The sequence below is a fragment of the Papilio machaon genome, chromosome 9 (genome assembly GCF_912999745.1).
Source record: "Papilio machaon chromosome 9, ilPapMach1.1, whole genome shotgun sequence".
Taxonomy (NCBI): Eukaryota; Metazoa; Arthropoda; class Insecta; order Lepidoptera; family Papilionidae; genus Papilio; species Papilio machaon.
The window spans coordinates 2377387-2405210 of NC_059994.1; the positions used below are offsets into that span (position 1 = coordinate 2377387).

Below are 27824 nucleotides of genomic sequence, written 5' to 3' on the forward strand. Positions count from 1 at the left end.
TTGCAGGCAGTTCGTTTGGTGAAGCAGACCTCTGTTAAGACACCGAATATCTTCGGGCGCCGAATAGCCTTCAAAGATGACCCTCGTATTCTTGGTTCATTCATCACATGTGTGGCCTTTAATTCAGTCGAGTCGATCAGTTCGGATATTTGGTATGTATGTAGGCAGACTTTCTCCGGGTGAAACGAGTATGGGAGAGGGGGGCACGACCTTGTTAGAGGGAGGCTGGCACCTGCGCTATCCACTTGTCACTGTCCGATCGGCGCGCGCGCATCGCCGCCACCGATACAAACGCGTCGTGCACGTGCGTGCGTATCCGATTACAATCCGATAGTTGATAATATCCGATATTATCCGACACCCGTGGACCATTGTAGTGAGAACTGTGATTGTGTTGGACCTTTGATTCTTGTTGATTCGGAAAATTTAACGGTATGTATTGAAAAATATTTAAATATTGATTAAAAATAAACTTTCAGAGATTTAATTTAGCAAACGAAATTGTGTTCAAGCTTGTGTTTTCAATATTTATGTATATACAAATATAAATAACTTAGATGCTGTAAACATAAATTATGAATTTATTTCTTGTAATTAATTTCTAAAGTAATAAAAGCTTAAGTGATTAATTTAAGCCATATTTTTCTTAATTATTTTTGTAATAGTAAAAGTGTATAAACAGCGTGAAAACTAGAACAATACAATTTGAATAAAATGTGTGTCAGATGTGATAAGTGCATTTACAGTGAATCGTCTGCCACCGGCGCCCGGTCAGAGTCACAGTCGCATAGTAAACATTCGTGGAGTATTCTAATTTGCACTATTAACATATTAAGCCAGTTATTCTGACAATGTAGAAAGTTCTTTAAGTAACTATCGAAGTATTAAAAGTATTATTTCCAACTGTTTACATTTCTAGTTTATTAATTTATATTATTTTGACTTGTAGCCTAAGCATCTGGATTGATTTTCAAATGTGGATCTATTCGATTTGTATTCTTAGTTTAACATAGGAATACTTAGATAAATATTTTTGTAGTAAGTATTGTTATTAAACCTGTTTTTTGATTATTTAATAATATAGGTCAAAGTGTTTAAAAACTGGAACATTTGAATTCAAATTAAAAATATGCAATCATGTCGTATGATAATTAGGAATAGAAAAATTAATTTCCTATTCACAATTATATATTGGAACAGAAACTTAATAAAGCTACAAATTATGTGTCATATTTACATGTACACAATGCACGTTTTCCAATTCAAAAATTATTATGAGATTCAAAATTTATGACGGTTTATGATTAACCAACGAGCGCATGTCAACTCAGTTGGCTTAGGTAGAGAAATGCGCTTGCAAAGCCGAGCCCCGCCTCTTTCATTTCTTAACGACTTCAAGATTCAAGAAGTGTTAATTTCAAGATTCAAGAAGTATTGATTCGTGTTTGTTTGAAGTTTCGAGCTGCTATAAAATTTGGATATCACTATACTTGTTCTTAATATTACTCTTTAGTACCTTACAGATCTGTCCGATATACAATCGCCTAGGGCGTCTCCAAGCGCTGACTTTCATTTATTCAACATAAAGCTCTGTTTCTCTTTTATTATTCACTTTTTACAGTCACTTTTGACTTCGTTTTCTTCAACATAATTTTTAATTCTATTTAACAGATTATTAAGGTTGAAGAATTTATCCAGGTAAAATCTATTCCAATACTTCTTTGCAACTTTATTTTAATTATTGTGCAATTGCTACCTACATAATAAGTAGGGCATGACAAACTGTTACGCCTTCAGGATATCTATACTTTTCGTTTTAATTCCATACAATTTTTAAATTAAGAATAACTGCATTAATAAGTTTTTCTATGATTAATGTATACTTGTACTTTATCAACGGGAGGTAAGCATATTGAATACGGCAATCATTATAATGGTAACTAGACGTTTTGGAGCATGCACACATCGTACTACAAATTCACTAAAGCGTCGCAATTAAAAATTAAGTTTCATTTGAACGTTGAAAGATGATGAATAAACTGTAAATCTTCTGAATTAAGATAGTTTAACTCACGTGGCATTATAACAATTAAAAGAAAAAAAAACTTTTTTAAAAACAAACTTTTATAATATATTCTTGTTAATTAAATGAATTAAATTAAGCTATCCATCAATTCATATATCCAAACATTCGCATTTATAATATTATTTATATACTTCTGAATACACGTGAGTATTATTCGTAGATTTTAAAACTTTCTCTCTAGGTCAGTTGGGTGAAAGAACCAATAAACATAAATGCATAATACTCATAAAATAATATTAATCAAATCGTAAATCTTTCACGCTCATGTTTATACTTTAAAGTATTTTACTACAGTCGTACTATAATATTATTTATGCACCACATTTATATACGACACAGACTTCCATTGAATAAATTTAATTTGACATCATTATCTTATTGCAATATATAAGTAATAATTATGTATATATAATCGTAGAATTCCACTGCCGTGATGAACAATGTCTTTCCTTTCTTGTCACTGCAGTCAAAGTCCACAAGCAATTGCTTGTATAATGTATTTTTTCTAATAAAGCGGTTCAATCCAGTTAGAACCAGCTCTAGGGTTGGCACAAGACAGTTCCTAGACTGCGGACGTACGCTTTCACGTCCCAACCTTCTTTTGCGTGTGCATCGACCTTTGGTTTGTTTTGTTTACATACGTAAAAGGAGTCCAAGCCGTAGTAGTGTATCATTATGACTAGTGTTATGTTAATTACAATCACACGCATAAACAAACGTAATAATATGTATCGTGCGGTTTTTATTTCGAGTGGTCTGCAATCTTACTAATATTTTAAATGCGAATGTTTGTATGGTCGGATGAATGTTTGAAGATATCTCTGGAAAGGGTCAACGGATCTTGATGAAATTTGGCTCAGATGTAGAACATAGTCTGGAAGAATACATAGGTTAATAATTACGTTTTTTTTTAATTCCACGTAAACTAGTGTACCGCGCCAAAAGCTAGTATATTTTCAAACAACTTCACGTCTTTCGTTGATACATTAATTTACATTGAATCCTTAAGGTAAGAGTATTAAAAGTCTGGCAACAGTTGCTTTTAATTTAACATTGTGAACTGTAAAGAGAAGTAATAGTTAGAACTTACTTCATAGATTAAACAAAGCAAAACATATTTACTACGGTATAAAGTATAAAGCTATATTTACTCCTGTCTTCAGCTTAGTATCAAATTTGACACCAACAATTGTAACTATTTTCACCCTATATATCTGTCACGTTATATACCTACCTCTAGTTTTGTTGAATTTCATAGAAATATCACTCATTTTTACACCTCTATTTCCTTTGACTTTCCTTAAAAAAGTATAACTTCTAAAAAACTTCCCTACACTATAACATAATAATATACATAAATCACTAGTTGTCAGTTGACAGCTGTCAGTAGGACAATCATTCAAATCGTCTGAGCACAGGAAACGCGAGCGGCTCTTGTGTCGGCATTCGTTTAATCACAGTTTAATCGTTACGTTAATAGGTGAAACTTAACTCCGGCGACATCGGCTAGGACCCACCCGTCCGTTTGTCTTTTTTACCTTACACTTTCCGCACTTTCTCTACTTAAAGTTAAGATCGGAATAAGTTATACGAAGCTATTTTTTATATAATTAAAAATGGAAGTGATGATTTCAATTAAAAGATAACTGTACTAAAGAGTGGTGGAAATGAGTTACATTTCTTAAGATGATTCGTGATGAGAGTTAACTATTTTCATCGGATTGTTCAATGCTTTTCGTATACATATATATTAAGAGCAGACGAAGCGTCAGAGGTACGCTGGAATCGTGTCAAAAGAGATCCGTGATCTCTGTTCTAAGAATAAAAAGTAAGCTTATAAGTTACATGTACATAAACTTAAATGTAACCTCATTAGATTTACAACGTTAATGCTTTATCAAACACTTCTAAATTTATTGTAATTTGCTGTCGCCTGCGACTCCGTCCGCGCCCAATAAAATAAATAAGAAGCCTATGTAACTTGATCAAGATTCGTTGAGTCATTCCGTAGATACCTTCTAACAAACATCCATCCATCTAAACTTTCGCATTTATATTATTAGTAAGATTTATTGAAATATGAAGATTAAGACGGCATTCGTAATTATTTCAAGTGCTTACCAAGTAAGAAGATATAACTACTTAGATTAAGTAAAAATTCTTTGGGTCATTCAAAACTTGTAGACCTAAGTATATCATCACTTATGTACTTACGAGTTATTCATATGTTAGCTTAATGTGATGCCTCGTTAGCGGATTGAGGAGAAAGTTTTATAACTATGAACAAATAAATAACGTTGGGCACTTTAGTAATGGTGTTAATAGTAAAATATTATCTATCTATTGGCGATTTGTTACTATATAATGAAAGATGTTTTATATAAATTTCCGCACGGATGTTAGATAAAAACTACGCATAGAAACTTTTTTTTTGGAAAGTTTAAATGAAAAAAATTAATAAATTGATATAAAGAAGAGGCTTATATTTTTATTGCAAATGAAGCGCATGTCAATAAGCGTAATGATTCATTTGTTCTCATGAGAACTGTGATGAAAGTACTGTGAAATCTCTTGTAAAGCTTTTTATGTGAAAATTAACTGTTAGTGAGAGCTATTGGTAGGTACTGCTACTGAATATAATTGATGATGTATAAATTGAAAACAGCAGCACGGCAGTCAAAAATGCTTTTTTTCGTTGTTAAATTAACTTATACAAAACTACGAGTATGTACATATTTGCACTGATTCCGTAAAACTCTATTCGCGACTACATCTCGTTGTTAATAGTTTTTTCTCGCCATATTCTTCTACTATTTTTTACCTATCTTATTTTTTTACAAAAGGCAAAGGACGCCATCTATTAGTTAATTACAACACCAATAATATTTTTTTTAATTATTGTTACAATTCCAACAAGAAAAGGTAGAAATCTTTGCGAACCCTTCTAAAGTACCACTCTTGCTAGTTTGATAAGACATTTGTTCTTTGACTCGAGACATAACACGTAACGTCTACAAGTACGAGTATCAAACGTATTAGTGTTTTATTCATTTTATATCAACAATATTGTAGTCAATGGTGAAATGAAGTCATACGATCAGACCTGTCCCCCGCGGCGAATTGTGTTTTGAAAGGTACAAAAGATTGAATTCGATTGGCAAAATAAAAAATGACTCGAAAAGAGCCTCGAGTATGAAAAATGTATGGTGTTTTTTATCATAGTTTTAACAAATAGTGGCATAGTAACTATTGAAATTATTATTTCTTTGTGTATTAGATGCAACAATGACCACAATCCTGGCTAAATGTCATTATTCTTAGCTCATTTACGTACCTACCGAGGGTCTCGGAACCTACTCAAGGGTGATTTAGCTATCAAATACGTTAGCTAAGTACTGCTTGGTTGATTGAGTTGGTTGTTACGTATCTTTGAATTCTTTACAGCTGAGCAGGTTGCATCACATTGTTTTCCTTCAGCTTATGAGCATTGGATAAAAGTAAATATGTAATTCGAAAATCGAAAAAACGTTTTTACATGGCGACAATTGATATTCGACTTATAGATTTACGGTTCATTTCGGTCAGGTGCCTAACTATGCCTATACTCTATATCATAATCTCCTAACTAGCCAATTGTTAGGCGAAGGTTTCCATTACTGAAATGTTTGTATAAATGTCGCTACTCTCAATCACTGTAACAAAACTAGCCAGTTGAAACGCACGGTTAGAATTAACAATACAGTAGCCATCTAATTGACATCGACAAACGATCTTTTGTTAGCATCACATCTGACAGTCGGCACGCGTTCTCACAGTATTTACCTACATACATACTATCGTCGAAATTTCTATGAATTGTTAAGCGCGATAGAGGAGAAATTTTTAAATAGCCGCCCGTGGTAATTTAAAATGTTCACACGAGAATTGTATGCATACATGTAAAATCATTGTGACTTTTTTAAGAATATTTTTAAACTTGTTGTAAAATTAATGACGTATAAATGTGCTCTTTAGTCTGCTAAGTGCGACTAACAAGGTTAAAATTTTAGTGAAAGTGAAACATCTGCCTCTGTGTAGTATATTTGAATAGTATATTATGAAGCTGAAATAACATAAATTAAATGACTAAGACTTAATGCCTTTTTAACCCCCTCTATGGTGGGGGGAGGGCTTCGGGATCTTCGGTGGAACTTACCAAAGTCCCACTGAACTCAGCTTACGCGCTGCCAACTTAAGCATTTGCTCTCTTTCCAGTGCCACGGCAACAATTGACACATCATCATGGTGCCGGATCGCTTTGCAGGGCGATCAAGAATTATGTATAATATTAGTTATGTCGATTTTAAACAAATGAAAACTTTAAAATTAGAATGAAGTAAACAACGACGTATGCTTACTGTGGATTTCGACTGCCGTGACTGTTGACACATTTTGTAGTCTGATTTTTAAAACAGTATTTGAGGGATGACAAGTTTCATTTTCGTCGGCAGTTAGGTTTATGTTTTATAGAATAATTGGACATAAATTACAACAGGTTTTAATCATAGTATTAAACTCTAAATCTAAATAAGTTAATCTAAATTTTATTTATTTACGCGTCGTGCGTGCGCGTAACTTTTTAATGAGTCTAATGAAAGTTATCTTTAATATCATTAAAATGTAAATGATTTTCCTCAGTGTATGTATTATTATGTTAATTTTGTATGGGAACTTAATGGTATTATAAATAAATTAAACTGTTAAATATAATGAAGTCTATAGAACCACGACACCGTAAGGGATTAGAAATGATAATAAATATTGAATAAATGAATAACTCCCTAACTTTTAGTATTGTACATCTACGTAAATCTATACTTATGTCTCTCTTAGAGACCATTTAACGATACCAACGGATGGAAGGCATGAAAAAAGGGGATACGTTTTTTGGTAACTCTGTGTCTAGAGTTTTCTGTTCGCCGTCTGATTTTTTGTCATTAACTAATGCGAGAGTTAACTCGATAATCGTTTCAACATCTGGTGGACGTTAATAAAAATCGATATCGGCAATGACACCACACGTAACATCGATACTCGGATCGCTAATTAGCCGGCGGGTGAAAGTCACCGACCGACTGACCACAATCCCAACCAAACTCGATATGTTTCGGCGATGCCGATTTTAGATCGATTCTACTTTCGTTTTTGACTGCTCTTACTCGCCATTCACTACATGCGTCGATTGAAATTCCGATTTATTTTGTTCATTACAACACCCGTACATTTGCATAAATGTTTACACTCGAAACAATCTCATTAAAGCTTTATCATTTATCAGACATTTCTTATCCGTTATCATAAAGTAAGTATAAATGTTTCATTCGTGCATAATAAAACCAATCAGAACTCATAAGGAGACAATTCGAAATCGATCCATGTAAACATAAATGCTCTTGCAAATAATATCGGTTAAACTTATATTACTTAGGTGTGTGTTATTTCGATATACTTTAATGTAACAGCTCTGTCCGGCATATTGTGGTATTCCTAGTCACAATATTGTGCTAGTCCTATCTAAGTCACTACAACACTAGCCGATGCACTGTGGCAGTCCTATCCCGCTATAATGTGGTAACCCTATCTGATACACTAAGACTAGTAAGGATTACTAGCTCATAGTGACAGCCCTACCCGGCAATGAGGCGACACGTGTTTTTCTAATCGCCGGAGGTGACCCCGAGGCGATGTGTGCCAGCGGGTCTGTGCATGTAGGTCTACTGGTCTACTGGTCTATTCCGCGAGCGCGCCTTCCCAGCGACATGGGTGCGGTTTTATTGTCTCTCATTTTAATTACTACGTTAATTGCGCAGATGCTATGAATGGATAATTTACGAAATTCTCTATGAATGTACTTTAAAATTAAGTTTACTTATTTATACCTTTATTGGCTTTCAGACGCGTACTAGAATTTTATTCGTACGATTTTTCGACCCCATATTATATCTACACTTAATCTGTGTTATTTTAATATTTACGATATTAGTCGAAATTCGAAATAATGTAACACATATCAGTGATAAACGAATAAACACAACTAAGGGTCCGTTCATACAGACCGAGCAGAGCAGAATTTTGTCGGAAATAAAATTTGATTTCACGATTGAAACAAGGTTTTCTTTTTACTTTATTTGTCTTTTTCACGCTTGCTCTTAACAAGAAAGAGATGTAGAGTAAAATTTAACTTTGTCTTAATCGTATTAAGCTCAATTTTGTTTGCTAAAAAATGCTTTGCTCTTCGCTCCGGCCTGTCTAAACGGGCCGTAAGAAAGCATTCGGTACGATAAGATAAAAAATAAGTTTTAAATTATTCATTTTTTTTCTTTCTTTAATTAATATTATTCACTTTTTTTTGTAACTCAATAACATGTTCGCTTGTAATGGGCGTTCAAAGATGACAGTGAGTTGTCAAGAACCCTCCAAACGCCTGCCGGTGAAAGTGTAAACAAAACAAACGCTTTCGTTCGAGTGTGCTTTTTTATTTATCTTCTACGTACGTAGCTACGCCATGTCGTAAATATTTTATTAAAAACTAGCTTTTACCCGCGACTCCGTCCGCGCGGAATAAAAAAATGCACAAGAGATAAAAAAGTTCCTATGTCCGTCTCCTAGTTCTAAGCTACCTCCCCATCAATTTTTAGCTAAATCAGTTCGACCGATATTGAGTTATAAATAGTGTAACTAACACGACTTTCTTTTATATAATATACTAGCTTTTACCCGCGACTCCGTCCGCGCGGAATGAAAAATAGAAAACGGGGTAAAAATAATCCTATGTCCTTTTCCTGGTTCTAAGCTACCTGCCCACCAATTTTCAGTCAAATCGATTCAGCCGTTCTTGAGTTATAAATAGTGTAACTAACACGACTTTCTTTTATATATATAGATAGATTCTAGCGTTGATTGATGTTTAATACAATTATTATTGGACTAGTAATTTTTAAATAAATAAAAGAGCAATGAAATTTGTTTCGCTCTTGCTTTAAAAATAATTACCAAGTTGGGTTTGGTTAGGCAAATCTTTTACATATTATATTTAAAGATTTCACAAAATTAGATTTATCGTTTGTACAGTCAGTTTCATAATTATGCATGTACATATACAAAGCTTCAGAACTTTCGTCTGTGTTAGATATTATTTCACTACTTCGCCACATCAGGACAGGAGTAGACTAGAATTTATGTAGCTCTCTTTTCACTAATATTTACAACAGCACGTAAGTGATAAGTGTTGAATATATCATCATCTTAGTGCGATTTCGTCGCAATTACTTTAGAAAAAGTAGATTGTTTCAAATTTACATCTTAAACAGAGAAAAGTGGAACAAACTAAGAGAAAAAATCGTCTAAAGGACGTTGTAATATAACGTTATTGGTTTTTTAATAAGGAGCTGTTGACTAGCAAATCATAATCTACAGAGTGTTCTGACATTGCAATTTACTTCATATGCAACGATTAAAGTCTTTAAAATTATTTAATTATTTTTTAGTTTTCATAACTGGTCGCTAGTAAGTAGTTTATCTCTTTTTACTTTTAAAAAGCGCTATCTCTAAGCAGTGACACCTTAAAATTATCTCTAAGTATAATGAATAAAATTATCATTAATAATTATTAAAATTATCATAGAGCCGCGGTGTGCGTGCATCGTACTCATTGTAGTAAGTACTTTTACTTTCGGTGCGTCGTTGTAGGGGCATCGCACTTAGTATCAATATAGCGTGCGGATTGTGCGTCCCGGCAACCACCAACCAGCGACAGGCAACTTACAACCAGCAACCGGCAAATGACAAACGACAACCGGCTAGTCAGTGATATTGTCTGCTCGCAGTCTAGACTGAACACTCATTTGCATACGTTCAGATTATCGCTAGTAATGCGTGAACACGCTTAAGATTCAAATATATTTATGAATTAAGAATCAAGGATTTTCGCATTTTATTTTGTTTTGAAAGATGATTTATTTCTCGACATAGACATTACATGTTGAAGGACTTAAATAAGATTGTGAATTTTTCTCTGTCTGAATCGGATTTTTTTATACTAAAGTGATTTTTAATAATATGCATTAATTAACATATTTACTACTTATATTGTACCTGTATATTGAAATTTTAACCAACGACGTATAAGATATTAATAAAAGAAAGCTTTAGAAAGCTAGATTAAAAACTATAATCTCTAGAAACGAATATGCGAAAGATTCGTAGATCAATTTATAATATCAATGACTAATTTGAATTTATAAAGAATATTTGATGCTAATCCTCGCATAGCAAAAATGAAGAATAGAAATAACATCCTATGATAATGGCAAATATACAATATTAGCTGTTGCCCGCGATTCCGTCCTCGCGATATTAAAAAAAAAACGTAATAATTAGCCTATACGTTCTTCCAGACTATGTTCCACGTCTGTACCAAATTTTATCAAGATTCGTTGAGCCGTTTCGGAGATACATTCAAACAAACATCCATCCATCCATTCATCATTTCGATAGTTCGATAGTTCAAGGTTGGCCTCTCGTGAGTCTAAATTCATACATCTCTAGATGTAATCAATTACTGACAATGTATGATAACAGGGATAGTCAACATTTTTGTTTGATGTCAAATTAAACGTGTTAAGGAATTGTCTAATCGGGGTCAAGTGCGGGCAAGTGAGAGAAAGTGAACGAGTACTGTCTACGTGATTTTGTTGAGATCAAAATGAGCTTAGCTGTAACATCATTTTCAAGGATAGTCCGTAGCTTTCGGAACCCACTATAGAGTTAAATAACATCATATTTAACAAAAGGTCACATTTTCGACAAATTACTGGCATTGAAGAGTTTGGGTTTTGGTCATCTTCTGTTTGATCAATTTCATCCAAGGTCTGAACATAAAGTTACATTTATGGTTAATGCCAACCACCACAAACGTTTGCAAAAACAATGGCAAACATGGTGTCGACCGCATACTTTACATATTAAGTGCGTCGAAAAAACTTCAAAGTGGCTGGCATCAAGAGTTCCGGCAACGCAATACTTTCTCCCATTGCTCCCACGGCCCACTTGGCCCAACCCGTTCAGAGGGAACGCCCAAAATGTTTGGTGATTAAAGATTCGAGTGTGGTCGCGCCTTTACTTTCAACTTTTCAACTCCATCCAATTAATGCAGGTTGCGGCCAACCCAGGCAAAATCCGCGTGGCACGCAGCGTGACACTCCGCGTGACATTCGCCGTGACACCGAGCGTGACTTCTGTTTTTGCACGTTCAATTTTCATTTCGCGCACGTGTCTGACTGGATTTTATTTTGCCACGTATACATCAAAGTGTCTGATTGTGCCGACAGAACTTGATTTATTTTGACTGTACAATTTAATCGAAAAACAAAATTAACGAGTACGATTTCGAGAGAAATGCAACTACGGTAAGTTTAAAGTGTAACGGATTTGTACGAGTTAGTTTAAAATGTCACGGATATAATCTTTTAAACATATCCGAATGTAATTAAATCTGTCAAAAGCATTTCATGTGGAAACGCAAGTTTATAACATATCATTGTAATTTAAATTTTAACATATTATTGAACATATTTTAGATGAAGGTTTTTCTATACCCAATATGTTGAACTTAAAAACAAGCTAGTATCCATCGTGTCTATAGCAAAATCGTGAGCTCTCCACTAATGTCCCGTGGTATATGTCCCTAAACATGGTTAGAAGGTGACCTTACGACCTGAAATTTCTAACTGAAAGTGCATCATTATTCACTTGCATTTACTTATTTCTCACGTACAAAATTAACTCCGTAATGAGCTAACAAAACATTTTCATTGTAATAAAACGATTTTGTCGTTACGAATTAAAATACAAAAGGAAATTCATTAATAAGATGTTCAAAAAAAATCAAACAAATGACTATCTAATATTCTTTGTCATTAACCGTGGGTTTCTGAGTCAAAATAACCGTTTAAAACATATAACACGTATTCTTTCTGTTTTGTTAAAGATGACAGGGATGACGATGTGTTTCATATAGAGATTTTGTTCTTAGAAACCCATGGTAAGTAGTGTTGTCTTAAGCAAAAGTTTTGTTTGTGTTACGTGTAGTGAAGAACTTTCATATTAATAATCATTCAAAAGAAAGTGCTGTCACTCAGTCTACTCACAGTTATTACCAAACTGTAACATAACTAGACTAATCGTCTGTCAGAATGGTAATTAAAATGTGTAATTTATCTTCTTGACTGACATAGAAGTGTCATTGACCCTTATTGACATTTCAACAGATAAAAATTCAAAGCTGATGTGCGCAAAAAAGGACGTAATCGGATTAATTCAAAAATTAATGAACTAAATTTTTGGGGGTCAAGATCACCTACTCGCTGCATAGTGTTCTCACACCGGACCCTTTTTTTTCAGCGGGTAATGCTTTATGCATACTCGGCGCTCCGAGAGGACGCGGTAGTGATGTGGGATTCTCTTCTGGATAGGAAGTATACCCATTAAACCCTCTGTTCTACCTACGCATTGTTGTGTTCTGATATTTTAAAACCCTACTAATAGAATTTTTATAATTAATAGATTAAGAATTGCTTGTAAATCAACCATACATTTACCGGTACAAATCAACTATTACCAAGATATTTGTTTCGTGGGTAAGGGTATAACAATGTATTTGTCACGGTAGAATTTCCCATGACAGTTGATCTGGGACACATTTATGTGATGTATAAAGTAGGTTCATTATGGGAGTGCAATAATTATTGTACAGTTATTTCGTTACTTAGTATTGTCTACACATCTGAGACAATTGTCTGTGAGTAAGATAAATTAGATCATGAGTTCTGTTAATTGAATTTATTAAAGAATAAAAGTTAAGTTTTGAATACACAGTGGGACTATCTTATTACACACTTCTTTATAACGCAGGATCTTGGCAATCATGGCATATTTTTGGATAATTATTTTTATAATAAATAATATAAGCCCTATAATTACGATACGCTTTAGATGATATACTTTCACGCCATTATACTTACGGGGTGAGTACAGGAGACAAAAACTAAAATGTGACTAAAACCGTAGGCCCGTTAAAAACAATACATTGTAAGTTATAAATACAACTACTTATTTCGACTAAATGTTTTCAATACGATGCACTACGATATGGTTATAACCACATTTGGTTATATTTGCCTAGCAAATTTTCTTTACTAAGCTACATTACTTAAATCTACACTTTCTTTGTAATAAATATTAAAAATTAAACTTATCTTAAGTGAATTCAAATTCATCGAACGTTTTAAATTCTATGTTGATTTTGATTTTTTTTATGTTGTTCACAGTTCATGATGCGGCAGAGACGAGCTTTCGCCGTAGCTTTTCTTCTATTACTCCAAACGGTAAGCTACGAGAATTTTTTTTATCAACATTGAATATTATAGTGATGTTCCAATTTCAGAAAACAGTTATTATCTCAGATAAAAAACGGATGTCCTAATATGTTTTATTAAAATAATTTCAACAACGAAATTTCTTGGTTAAGAAGATTTTTTGAAAACGATACGATGCATAAATGCCGCGTTGGATTAAGTACATTTAAAGGAAAATATTGTTCTTAAGGATCTATTTTGGTAACGTATAATCTTTAAGATGTACGTAATTGGTTGCGGGATATTTTTTTCGTTCATCATCATCAGCTCACCCTTTTTTTTTTTTTTTTTTTTTTTTTTTTTTTTTTATGTTGGGAAATGCGTTTGCGCATCCCTCCCGTTTCCAGGAGGGTATGTGGGACTCGCCAGCCACGAGATGGGATGTGACCGAATACCCACTAAAACCCAACGATGCTCTTCACGTCGCCTAGTGACTGGGTCGCGGGAACACTTGCGCAATCGTCCGCAACCCAGCCAGCGCCGTCCGCCAAGGCGGATTCGTCTTATTTTGGGACGAGGAGTCCCTCCACCTTACAGTGAGATGCACCCGGATGAGATGCATCGAGGTGCGTCTCCCATCTCATTGATAGGTGGCGATGGTAGGTTCTATCGCCCGGAGCCCTACCACTAGGGGGGCAGACGGCGGTCGTGTGCACGTCGCCTGCCCCCTGCTCTTCGGCGACGAACAGGGTCCGCGAATGCGTCTTCCTCCCGCTGCCGCTCTGCCGCCTCCTTCAGCTCCATCACCTCCTCACAGAAGGAGGCGACAGCGTTCCACGACCTCTCGCTGCTCACCATCGCATTAACGACTGCGGGCAACGAGAGGTCCGTCCCTACCACTGCCACGAGTGCAGCCCGCTGGGTCGACCAGTACACGCACGACTCAAAAGTGTGTTGGGCCGTATCTTCCGCATGGCCGCACTCATGGCACACCGTACTAGGCTCTCGTCGCGCAATCCGGCACAGATACCTCCCGAAGCATCCGTGCCCTGAGAGGACCTGCACAAGACGGAACGAAAGAGCCCCGTGCTTCCGACCCGCCCAGAGCTCAAGAACTGGCCGGACCGCCTCGACGGTGCGATGGCCAGCAGACGGCGTCAGCAGCCGCTCTCGCCACTCAGCGATGAGTTCGGCCTCCGCCGCCCGCCGCCATGCACTCTCCTGAGCTGGCGAAGGGTGTTCCCCCCGAAGTCGGGCCTCCGCCCTCCGCCAGTAGGCACCCGAGAGCACCTCAGCGTCCAGGTCCCAGGGTGGAATCCCCGCCAGCACACAGGCTGCTTCGCACGAGATCGTGCGATACCCGCGTATCACTCTGACCGCCATGACCCTCTGCGGTGCACGCAGTAGGGCCCGAGTCCGGGCGGTCAGAGTTTCCGCCCAGATAGGCGCTCCGTAGAGCGCCATGGACCGCACCACTCCTATGTACAAGCGGCGACATCTCAAACCCGGACCGCCCAGGTTTGGAAGGAGCCGACTCAGGGCTCCAGCCGCACCCAGAAGCTTGGGGGCCAACCGCCGGAAGTGCTCCTCGAATTTCCATCGGCTGTCGAGGACGAGTCCCAGGTACTTCATCGTGCACCCGACGCCGATGGAAACTCCGCACACAACCACTTCGGACTGAGTAGGAGGTGCTCGTCGAGGCCCATGAAAGTACAGGGCCTCAGACTTACTCAAGGCAACCTCCAGGCCCATTCCTCGGATCCTGGCCACCACATGGGCCACACCGGCTGTCGCCCTGCAACGGGCTTCCCTGTCAGTGCTGCCCCGAGCCGTCACGAGGGTATCGTCGGCGTAACACACGACGCTAACACCCCCAGGGACGGTCCCGCGCAGCACCCAGTCGTATCCGATGTTCCACAGGAGCGGCCCAAGGACCGAACCCTGTGGAACACCGCACATCATCACCCTTTGCGACCAGCCACTGCTGGTTGGGTAACCGACCGATCGCTCGGAGAGGTAGGCCGCCACGATCCTACGGAGGTACAAAGGAAAACCGTGGTACCCCAGCGCCTCCCTAATGCAGCTCCAGGGCAGAGTGTTGAAGGCGTTAGAGATGTCAAGAGACACCGCCAGCAACACCTCCCCCCGGGACACCGCACTCTCCGCAAGGGCCCTCACCCGCGCAATTGCGTCAATGGTGGATCTGCCCCTGCGGAAGCCATACTGATTGGCGCTGAGATCCGGCCCCACCGTCTCCAAGTGACGAATGAGGCGAGCAGCAATTACACGCTCAAAGAGCTTGCTTACCTCATTCAGCAATACGATGGGTCGGTACGCCGATGACTCGTGAGCCGGGCGGCCGTTCTTCCTGAGGAGTATCAATTTACCCTTTTTCCACTCCCCCGGGAACTGACCCTGCTCTAAACAGGCCTGAAACAGAGCCCGGATCCACGGTTCCAGCGGCCCTAATGCTAGGGCCCAGGCACGGCCGGGGATACCGTCGGGGCCGGGGGCGGTGTTTTTTGTACGCATGCGCCACATCGCCGCTCTTAGCTCCCCCTCCGTAACTGGTGGTACGCCTAGGTTCTCTCCTCCCTCTACGGTGGAAGGCGCCATGCGAGGCGCCTCGTACTCGGCTCTATGCGGGAACAGACTCGCAACAATCGACTCCACAACGAGAGGCTGAAGACTTCGGGTAATGGGAGGGGCCCTGGACCGGAGTTTTCTCCGTACCGTCTTGTAAGGTCTCCCAAACGGATCCCTATCCAGAGTCCCCAGTATCTCGTCGTACGCGCGGCCTTTGGCCACGCCGATGGCCGTTCGCAACGCCTTGACCGCACCTCTGTAGAGGGAGTAGAGCCGCTCCTCTTCCGCCGGATTTCGGCGTCTACGCCGGCGGTATCGGGTGTATTGGCGTCTGGTTGCCACGCAGGAACCGCGCAGCAGTGTGAGTTCCTCGGACCACCAATACACCGGCTGCCTCGAGGGGATAGAGCGGACCCTGGGCATGGCCCCATCGCAGATGCGCGTCATGGCTGCTCCCAAGCGTGCCGCCTCTTCGCGAACCTCGGCGATGTTGGTCGCCCGTGGCGCAGAAAACCATGCCTCGACGAGAGCAACCTCAGTCAGGAAGTCCCGGTCCAACCGCGACCGCGACCAGCGTGGACCCTCCCCGCTCAGGGGCCGGTCTGGGCCACTCGGGTTGGATGGGGACGCGGAGATGCCGAACCTCACGTACCGGTGGTCCGATAGCGTCTCCACGTCCTCGACCACCTGCCAGCCACGAACACGGCGTGCCAAGACGGTATCGGCGAAGGTGACGTCAACAATGGAGCCGCCTTGGCGCCGCACGCACGTGTTGACCGACCCCTGGTTGAGGACCATGAGTCCGGTCGCTGTCGCCCATTCTTCCAGCTCCTGTCCACGAGGGTCCGTCGCCGGGCACCCCCACGTCACGGATTTGGCGTTGAGGTCCCCCGCGATGAGCACGCGGGTGGAGCGACTTCTGCCTATCAGGACGCCGACCTCCGAAAGGAACTCCTCGAAGTCGGCGAGGCTCCGATTCGGAGAGAAATACACTCCGACCACTGTGATGTCGCCGACAAGAGCGGAAACATAACCCCGGCCTCGGATGACGTCAACGAAGCCCGGGGAACCCGCAATGGACCGGGAGGTTATTGCCACAAGGCCATCAGCGTCTCCCACCCAATCATCCCCAGACGGCACGCGGTAGGGCTCGGCTACCACCGCAACGTGGATCATCCACTCCGCCATGCTCTGGAACAGCAGGTCCTGAGCTCTGGCGCAGTGGTTTATATTTGCCTGGAGGAAGTTTAGGTCCATCACTATCCTTCAACCATAGCAACCACCTCTGCCCCCGGCGATGCCGCCTGCTGGGGTGGGGAAGAGGACTGTCCGGCCACCGGACTCAGGCCATCCCCGCCTCCCTTACTCTTGCCCTTGGGTGGGACACAGGACCTGCTGCCCACTCGATGCTCCGCTGGTACGCCCGCCGCCGCGCAGACCACGCAGTGCAGCGCAGCAGAACATCCGCGAGCTTTATGCCCCGGTTGACCGCATCGGAAACATAGATCGGTGCGATCAACCCCCTCCTGGCACTGGACAGATATGTGCCCGGTTCTGAAGCACCTGTAGCACATTAGGGGCCGGGCGTCCATCAGCTTCACCTGAGCAGATACCCAGCCCACGAGTATTCGGCCACCAGTCACGACCTTTTTCGCAGCCGCGACTGGACACTGGATCACCACTGATCCCAGTCCGTCTCGGCCTGTCGACACTTCGCCAGCCCGCAGCTGCTCGGCAGGGCACCCTCCCGCTGCAGCGACCGCGGCGACTACCTCGGTTTTGGTGGTTGAGTCATCCAGGCCTGAGACCCGCAGGGCTACCGACTTTGTCGGTCGGGAGACCCGGACGACCTCCTCACCTAAGACCTCCCGCAGCCGTTGGGCCAGGGAGTCCGCCCTATCGCCACTGGAGGCACCGGGGAATTCAAAAACTCGACCCCCATTTGCCGCTTTCCGAAGACGGACACCCTGAGCTCCAAAGTCGGCCGGATTGATCTTCTCCTTTGCCAAGGCGATCACGCTCGCGTAGGTCGCGCCCCTCTCTACTGCCCCCGGTTGCAACGTCAGAACCACAGCTGACGACCGGGGCGTGCGGAGCTTGTAGGCACCTCCCTTGTCCTTGGCCCTTTTGTTGGGCTCAACCTTCCTCCATTCCTCCGCCGCGGGCTGCGAATGCTGCTTCTCCGATGGCGATCTCTTCTTTTTCTTCTTCTTTTTCTTCTTCTTCCTCCCTTTGTTGCCAACGGCAGGCGGGGAGGAAGTAGCTAGCTCTGCGACGAGCTGACTCTGCGCAGAGCCCGATGGCCGCTGCGATGGCGCGGGAGGCACTAATCGCCTTACTCCGCTGGGGCCGGGTTGGACTATCGCTTGCTGCGCCTTCTGCCTGGCCAGCCCCTGGTGTCCTAGGGCTGGCGTAGACGACTGCCTGGAAAGCGTAGCAGCGTAAGTACGCCCGTCCTTTTTCTTATCTGCCGCCAGTGGCGGCCGCAGAGTCCTCTCGGGGAGGAGTCTGTCCTCAAGTGAGGCCAGGCGGGCATTCATCATTCCGCCCACCTGAACCAACACTGTGCGACATATCTCCTCCACGGAGGGTATGCCTTGTGAAGGCCGTGATGCGGGGGCGGCCTTCTCCGTCACGTCCGGGTGAGAGGATGCGGAACCTCGTTGCCGCAGTTCCTCCTTCAGATCAGCTAGCTCCTTACGGAGGTCAGCCAACTCAGCCTTCAGGCGGTCATTAGCCGCCTGCAGTTGCCGCGTCTCATCCGTTGTGGTGCGGGCTCCGAGGACTTCTACAGCCTCCTTAATGGATGCCGCAGCGTCTTTCAGGGCCCGCACAAATGTGCCCTTCAGGTTGGAGGACTTGGTCGCCACCTTGGTGATTATGTCCAAGTCCTCCTGCACCTGCTCCTTAAGCTGGGCCGCGTGCCTTTCGTTAAGCCCCTGGCCAGGCTGGGAGAAAGCCTTATTCCGAGTCTCCCGTCGGAAGCGGGCAATGTCGGCCTCCTTTATGAGGTCTTCCTCCTTAGCCGCAGCCGCAGCTCTTCTCAGTAGTTGGCGCCCCTTTCCTCTAAAGCGAGACGCCGTTCTCCCCTCCTCGTCCGTGGAGCCTTCACTGAGTCTGGGCCTTTTGGCCCCAGGTATGGCTGCCGAGGAATCCGATATCGGCCCGAGGCTGCAGTCGGACTCCGCCACTGCCCCATGGTTCTCCACTTCCATCCCCTCACCCTCTTCTTGTCTCTCCTCCCAGAATCTTCCTCCCACACTTTCTCCTGTACTTCTTCCAGCACTTCCTCCTGCACTCCCTCCTGTACATCCTCCTACACTACCTTCCTCCTCCACACGTCGAATGGCCCCCCCGTATACGCTGGGGCCGATGGGCCGGCTGTCCGACCCACCAAGGGATTCCCCGCAAGCGGGACCCTCCCGGGTAGTTTGTTTGTTCGGCGTGCTTTCCATTTTTGTCTTCCCCAGAAAACCCCCCCCGGTAGTGCCGCCCTCACTACTGGTCTCCCACCAGTCATGCATCCCATCGCCGGGCGACGAAGCTTGGAATTGGGGTGATTTTTTAAAGAGGTTTTCTTCCTCGCGGCCCCATGCTACATGCACAGAGCCCCCGGTTCCGCTCAATGCGGACTTACGGGTTGCCCGACGGCAGCCGAAGCCAGCACCCCTGGCCATAAGGACCAGCAGACACGCCGCGCCGTTGTTACCCAGACTCCCGTAGTCCACTCTGATGATCAGAGAAGTACCGGAAGAGTCCGGGCAGCAACCCTCGAGAGAGCACCACAAGGCGCTCCTTCCACATTAGTGTTTGGTTCGCGGGGCTAACGCCCTACCCCGGCACACTGCCGGGGCATTCCCCTATCCACCACCAGGGGACGCGCCACGTCGGAGTTCACCTCTCCGCCCACTCGGACAACCGAGCAGGTCCGTGGATCATCAGCTCACCCTTAGTCAAGTGTGATTAGGCTATACTCAACCACGCTGGCCCAGTGCGGGTTGGTTGACGTTGCGTCACGATTTTTTCCTTTAACTTAAGGACGTTGGATATAAATCGATTTTCGTCGGAAATACACAATGGTACATGACGGGTGTACAACCCAGTACCTGAAGTCAAGTGCTTAGCCCCTGAGCCTCCGACGTTCTTAATTTTTTTCCTTATTTGTATTAAATTGATATAAGATAAGCAATGATATATGTTTATAAAGTATCAGAGTACCCATACCAAACAATATTCTTGTTGTACATTCGAAGTTGAATGGTGCTCACAACTTGAAAGTTAATGACGTTTAATCGACGTATTATTTACCGTTTATAGCGCATCACTACCGCCGACTAAAAGTCGCGTATTTTGCTTGTATTTTCACTAAATCTATATTTATTTATAGGACTTACACGCACTCGAAATTATAGTACAAACTTGTAAACTTAATTTGATTTCATATAAACTATTGTTTCCTGTAAAAATGCCGAGCTTTTTTTCTCGGATGTTGAAGTCGCTTTGTTGACTTTGGAACTTAAATTTGATAGTCATTTGTTTCTCTTGCCAAAGCAATAATTTGTTTTTCACTATTTCCACACTTACGGTAGAGGTTTCGTCATCTTCGTTCGTTAATCTGTTAGTACATTGTTACGATACTCACTATTTGGGTTACACGAATAGTATATGTGTAATATACAAACACTTTCATAAGTGTGCTTATTTCATCTTTTATTTGATGTTCCAAATGTTGCTTTCTTCTAATAAGTTTCGTCATTGTGGATTCACATGTGTTCCTATAGTATGCTTAATTATTTCCTTTCAGTTAGTTTCACTTTCATTTGTTTGTTAACACTTTTTATTGGCTTAAGATTGGGGTCGTGGGTCTTTTCGTAATATTTACTTGCATGCTTAATTCGACAAATTTCCTTGTTCATTTGTAAAGTCGTATTCATGTTTTGAAATCTTACAATGTTTTGTCATGTTATTTTTTCGCAATGAATGAAGTTGAAGATTTGTTAATACCAACCTAATCTTACTATTATTATAAATGCGAAAGTTTGGATGTAAGAATGGATGTTTGTTAGAAGGTATCTCCGGACCAGCTAACGGTCCTCGATGAAATTTGTCATAGATGTAGAACATAGTCTGAAAGAATACAAGATATGTTTTTAATGCCGCGCAGAGGGAGTCGCGGGCGACAGCTAGTTCTTTGTGTTTTACAATTGACATTAATCTGTAAGTTAATGTCAACTTGCAAAGTTTATCATCTCCTTATTCAAGTCTATCCTAAGTAAGAGATGACCAGGCTTTATACAAACAGAGGCCCCGTGAAATTGGTTGAATACACATATTTGAGTCACATATATGTTTATGATAGTAAAGATTTGATATACATCACAACAAATAGATCAGGGCGTATCCGTAGGAAACAGAAAGAGACAGAATCTAATACAGCGACGAGAGCCCAAACATGGCAACGTCGCTCGACCCAGTAGCGAGTGGTGAGTGGCGAGCAGGCCAGTTCCGTCAACGTACGCTATTTACCCGTTTAGCCTTTACTGTGGAAAGTAAGAAGGCTACTCAACCCGTCCCGGCTTCAATGTAACTCGATACATTGTAAACAACTCCAGTTTAAAACTTCAACGCCTTTTTCGTTAAGAAAATGAGTGTCCCATTTTCATTTATTACACTACTAGATGCGTTTTATGAAATGACTACTTACTTGAGCATATGGATTTTAATCTAGTAGGCAAGAAATAAACAACTTGTCGTCAGCTCGTATATGTTGTCACCAAAGGGCCTGGAGCTTATACGTGTTAGAGGTGATTAATTAGGCCTTGACAACCAGGCTGGCCCAGTGTGGATTGGTCAACTTCACATATATCTTTGAATTTCTTCGCTGATATATGTAGGTTGCATCATGATGTTGAAGGAAACTTAGTTGTAAGAATGTCAGATAAATGAATATTAATAAATCGATCGAACATGGATGTAAAGATTTCAGTCTGTTCAAGCGCATAATAACTGCTCCACCGATGCTCAAAAACAAATGAAAAAAGTTAAAATAATAAAGACGGTGAAGAGATATTACAGACTTTTATAATTTCTCTATGAGTGTGCGTGTGTGTCTGTGTCACTTTTGTCCTCACTATTTGTCCAGTTGTTTTTTTATTTTATTTCATAAGGTGACAAAACAGCTAGCGGTCACCTGAGTGTTGTAATTTAATTTCTGTTTATCATCGCGGAATTCAACTGTCGTGACACTTGAATTAAAACATATTGTTGTCTCTACTTTTTTTAAAGAGAATGTGAGGGACGACACATATTTTTATAAAAGTTTAGGAAGAGTAATTGACAGAAGACAAACTCATAAAAATTAATATGAAATTTAAAAGCTTCAGCGACACAAATGATCAATAAATAATTCACGCCACACGTGGGTCAAGAACAAGGCGGCATAAATTGTTTCTTATAATGGCGATTTACAACAATAGACGTACGTGGAGAGTAAAAGCCGCTTTCCCGAGCTCTGTGCGTCGGCCGCGACACACATCCCTGCGTCAAATCCTGTCACACATTGAAACTTTTATTGACGTCACCACTAGAAATTCATCAAAACGTTGATAAAAATGTATAAAATCTTCGACGAATTATAAGTTAGGAATTATTGTTTTGTAAGTGAAAAAGATAAGTTCCTTATTTCTCAAACACTTTCTAAGTATTACCCATACATTAAAATTTAGAAACTTTTTTACAAATTTGTTAATACGTAAATAAATATTTGTTTTATTTTTATGTGTTTATTGGACATCAAAACACATCTCGATTATCGACTAATGACATGAAAATCTGTTAGAATAAGCAGATCTTTTTTATAAAAAATGTGTTATTCTGAAGCTACTTTACAACAAAATCCTTTTTTTTATCAATGGAGCAAGAAACTTTGCAGTGAGTTGTTGATGTGATACATCCGCGCCGATTTAATGAAAGTAAAATTAGTTCGCTGAGATCAACGACCGCGCGCTGACACACTGCACTTGAGACCACTCCCCGCCTTGAGCGCGCCTCATTTCACTGTCACAGTGTAGTAAACACAGTAGTATCACTTACAAACGAATGTTTAGCTTATTACTATAGTACTCTGTGGCGTACTTAACAAATAGAAAAGCGCTTGTAAAAAAAAAAAGTTATAGTTTTTCTAATTCACAGTCACGGGACACCAGATTTTGTTTTGTTTTGTGGTTTGCATTTTTATTTTAAAACAATAATTTCAAATAAAAATGCTGAAATAAAAATGTGAAACGAATACTTTTACATAAGAGCTTCTACTCTCACATAATTTGTCTTTAAGTCTAAATATAATATAATACACAAAACATAATAAACTGAGTGTACTGATTAATGTTATCTGTGACAATGCAAGACAACGTAAACTGCTGTTAAGATCCGGTAGATACGCACAATAAAATTGATGACATTAGTATAAATAATAATAAAAATATCATAGTTTTTGCCAAGAATGCTAAAAGTGAAAGCTGTGACACGCAACAAATTCCTTGCTTCTTTATACGGGTCCAAATGGCGCGTCAAAAAAGAAAAACAAAATGACGTTGACTATAGTCAAATCTGTCAATCAATAATTTGTCAAAAAATTGTATTTTTAAGCAAAAAAAATGTTTACGAATATTTTTAATAAGGTGGCAAACAACCACCAGATTCGCTGAAATAGCGAAGTGAGCTCTGGAAGTGACAGCTGCCCATAGACATCCGCAATTGCAGATGCGTAACCTACCTTTAATCAACAGAGGAGGGGCCGCACAGAAAGTGAATATTTCCCCTTACGATATGCGTCCCCTCCTCCGGCAGGTGACAATAACGTAATATCCGTTTGAGGATTATCTTGGTTTTAGAAATTTGGTAACGGAACAAACCAAAATATATGCAAATTAAACATGAGCGAAATCGACGTAGTGCTGATTTCTATTTTCGTTTTATTTCTTTGTGAATTCCATTGTGAAAAATATATTAATGTTGTTAAATATGCATATCTATAATATTGAAAATTACTATTAAATTTACTGCTATTTAAGCGTTTGATGTTAAAATATTTCGAAATGATTCTAGAAAGAATCAATTTTTCAGAACAAACTTTTAATGTGAGATGATACTTCCTATTCCTAAACATTGTCAAGTATTATATGTTTTGGGCATTTCCCGTTGATTGATTCTAAGGATAAAACCCAATGGATAAACAATTCTCACTGGGCCGATCGGTCCAAAGGGAAACATCAAATGTTTTTGTTGGCCTTTAAACTTAAGTCCGGTATAAAAGCGATTCATAGATGATCGTCATCTCATAACTATTGACAATGAACATAACTATGAAACTGAATGGAAAGTATTGACAGTTACCATCTTAATATACAATGCATATGTATATAAACAAAAGAATCTTGACTATCATTGAAAAAAATAGTCTTCATTAAAACATGAGGGATTTTAACCTTCTATAATTAACGTTCCCTGTGTATGTGAGTTCTACACGCTCGCCCACCAATTCGTTGCCCTCTTAATAAACGCGCGTCATCTTTAGTTATTACGTTTCTCTAGTAACGTGTAATATGTGGCTATCAACCGATACGCATAGATTTTAATCTAAAATAATTGTCGATGTCGATGTACTTCAAGCCTACTCATAAATCTTAATTGAAAAAAAAAAGTCTTCACATCTCGAGCCGAGGCCAATACTTTCTAATTTCTTACCTTGAGGCCAAACGTACAAGCTTTATAAAGTTGTTAACGATTCGTTTATGATCATTTAAAAGTTGTTTGTGAATAGTAAATTTTCTATGAGTAACAATATTGATCTGATGTTAGTTTTTTAGGTTTCCTTTATGTTATTTTCTAATGGCTATCGCGCAACTTCATCTGCGTAGACTTAAACTTAGTAGCCTACGTGTTATTCCAGACTAGTCGTCGCCCACGACTCACAAATAATAAAAAACTTAATTAGTAGCCTATGTGTTCTGACAGACTATATTCTACATCTATGCCGTTCTGGAGATACCTTCAAATACCTACAGATATTAATAAGATACTTGTCTTTGTTCTATATTTTATTGAGATCAGTGCAACATTTCTGGAATGACGTGGTAACATCCAATATTTATAATATTTGTAGCAATAAAATTTGTGCAAATTCTATAACACTATAGTAAAAAGACCGTTGGCTTTGATTTGCATTATTTTCTTCAACGTCGTAAATTAAACCAGTCAGACACGAAATATTAACAAAACAAGAGCGGTCAAATCGGTCACCATCTAAATCAAATAAAAACCAGAATCATCAGCAACTTTCACGTCGTTCCAGTTGAGATTCAAGCTAAACAGATTCCGTGTGGCATCCATCTAATTTTAATAAACGACCCAGATAAAGTTGACACATAGTTTTGACATGTCTCAGTTTACCTGAAGCATCAGGTCAAAGGCGGTCAGTGTGTCGAAATAAATAATATGTGAACACATTGGAAGGTGACAAATTAACTGATCTTAAAATTTTATTGTATCTGACTAATTTATTATATTACAATTAATTTATAACCAAAATCTCTCCATTAATTTACAGAGTGCAATCTTAAGTGACCAGACATCGAACGACAACGGCGGAGGAGGTAGCAACCCGGATACCAACAATGCTGTGGACCCGTCTACAGACCAGATGGCGATGGAGTCTGCGGAGCGGGACACGCCAAGCCACGCGTACAACGGTCCTCCGCCACCCGTGCCGCCGCAGCACAACAGGAGGCAGAACCCACCTCATCTGCAGCCGCATCATGCATTAGGTAGTACTAAATCCTGTGTTATAAGAACCCATTCAATAATTCGTATAGAAATCGTGAAGTTTAAGAAATCATGTGACGGAGCCTAGGCTCCCGGAGAAGTTATTGAATGTTTTCCTGGGGATGTTGTTGGAAGTTTGTAAATAAAAAGGAGGTCATTTTGTACTGTAAAAAGCACGCAAATATCGCCTCAACTCAAATCCTGTGAACATTAGTACCACAGCGTAAGTTTAAATTAAAAATCAATGTTATGTTTTGGTTACAGGGATGCCGAGAATACCAAATCACCATCAAATTCACTCCAAGCCGTTTGCCCTGGGACCGCCAGTCAATCATCTGAAAAACGATATAGGGTCCGGGTTCCGTGGTCCGCCCCCGCAACAGACGCCGCCTGCCGACGCTCAAACTGCCGCCAGCGACAAAGTATTCAGCGGAGCTGGCGATGTTTGGCCAGCCCCTGCGCCTGATATGCCTAAAATAGTATCTCTCGATGTTAAATGTGAAAAGAATGCCATGCGAGTGTTTCTCAGTTTCGATAAACCTTTCTTTGGCATCGTTTTCTCCAAAGGACATTACTCGAACCACCAATGCGTACATCTGCCTCCTAATTTGGGACGGGCTTCTGCTTCTTTCGAAATCGGTGCTCACGCTTGTGGAACCGCTGGGAGCGGAGACCCGAGGTACAGAGGAGATGTTGCTGCGGCCGGTACTTACTTCGAAAATGTAATTGTTATTCAGTACGATCCACAAGTTCAAGAAGTATGGGATCAAGCAAGAAAACTGCGTTGTACTTGGCACGATCAGTACGAGAAAGCTGTTACGTTCAGACCATTCCCTGTTGACATGCTTGACGTTGTGCGAGCTGACTTTGCTGGCGATAACGTCGGTTGCTGGATGCAAATTCAAGTAGGAAAAGGACCTTGGGCGTCGGAAGTATCAGGATTAGTGAAAATCGGACAAACCATGACTATGGTGCTTGCTATTAAAGATGATGACGCTAAATTCGACATGTTAGTGCGTGACTGTGTTGCTCACGATGGTCAGCGCGCGCCTATTCAACTAGTGGATAGACGAGGTTGTGTCACACGTCCAAAATTAATGTCAAGATTCACAAAAATAAAGAATTTCGGAGCTAGCGCATCCGTACTTTCTTATGCTCATTTCCAAGCTTTCAAGTTCCCCGATTCAATGGAAGTCCACTTCCAATGTACGATTCAGATTTGTAGATATCGATGCCCGGAGCAATGTTCCGATGGAGGTCACAACTTAATAGCTCAACACGTAGAATACGGTCCCCCACAGATTGACTCATATCCTGTTGGTGCTGAGATAAGGAGAGATGAACGTAGAGTTAGGAGGCAACGTCGTGCTACATCTCCAGAAAAAGAAGTCGGCGTAAACAGAGTTATTCGTGTGGTGTCTGCGGGTGACTTAAATTTGGATTCGACTGAAGAAAACGCAGCACCTAAAATTGTTCCGACGCCCGGTCTCGTTTGCATGACTACTCCTGGTTTTGCGGCGACACTTGGAACTCTACTTGCTACTCTCATTTGTTCGTGTGCAGTGTCTGCAATTTTGTTCTTTAAATTGCGGCCTATAACCAGTCTAAAGAAGAAAACAGCAGCTATCGCGACGTTAGCCCGACCACACCCACCCGCAGGACCACACGTAATCTCAAAGAGTCGGTTCTATTCGTAACGTTGCCGTTTTAAATAAATTTGTACATATTAGTGTAAAGAGACTGAAGTACGTTGAACATGCCTTTGCATTAAATATCAGTGCTCGTGTGAATGCAAACTTCGGGAATTTGTTAATTGTACTATAATATGTAGTTTTCTACGTCTTATTTAACGCAAGACTTAAAAAACTGCGATGCTAATTATTATAGAAGACTTTTTATTTTGTGACGTTTCATATTTCACTACCTCTTGTTTTTCG

General features: G+C 40.9%; 1 protein-coding gene across 1 annotated transcript; it reads left to right on the forward strand.

Annotated features, from left to right (window-relative positions):
• Window positions 1-232: 232 nt before the first annotated feature.
• On the forward strand, window positions 233-27824 carry LOC106709953. Its single transcript, XM_014501885.2, has 4 exons — window positions 233-432; window positions 13453-13509; window positions 25673-25889; window positions 26152-27824. Exons 2-4 carry the CDS (start codon window positions 13456-13458, stop codon window positions 27582-27584), a joined length of 1704 nt encoding a protein of 567 aa, XP_014357371.2. The 5' UTR covers window positions 233-432; window positions 13453-13455; the 3' UTR covers window positions 27585-27824.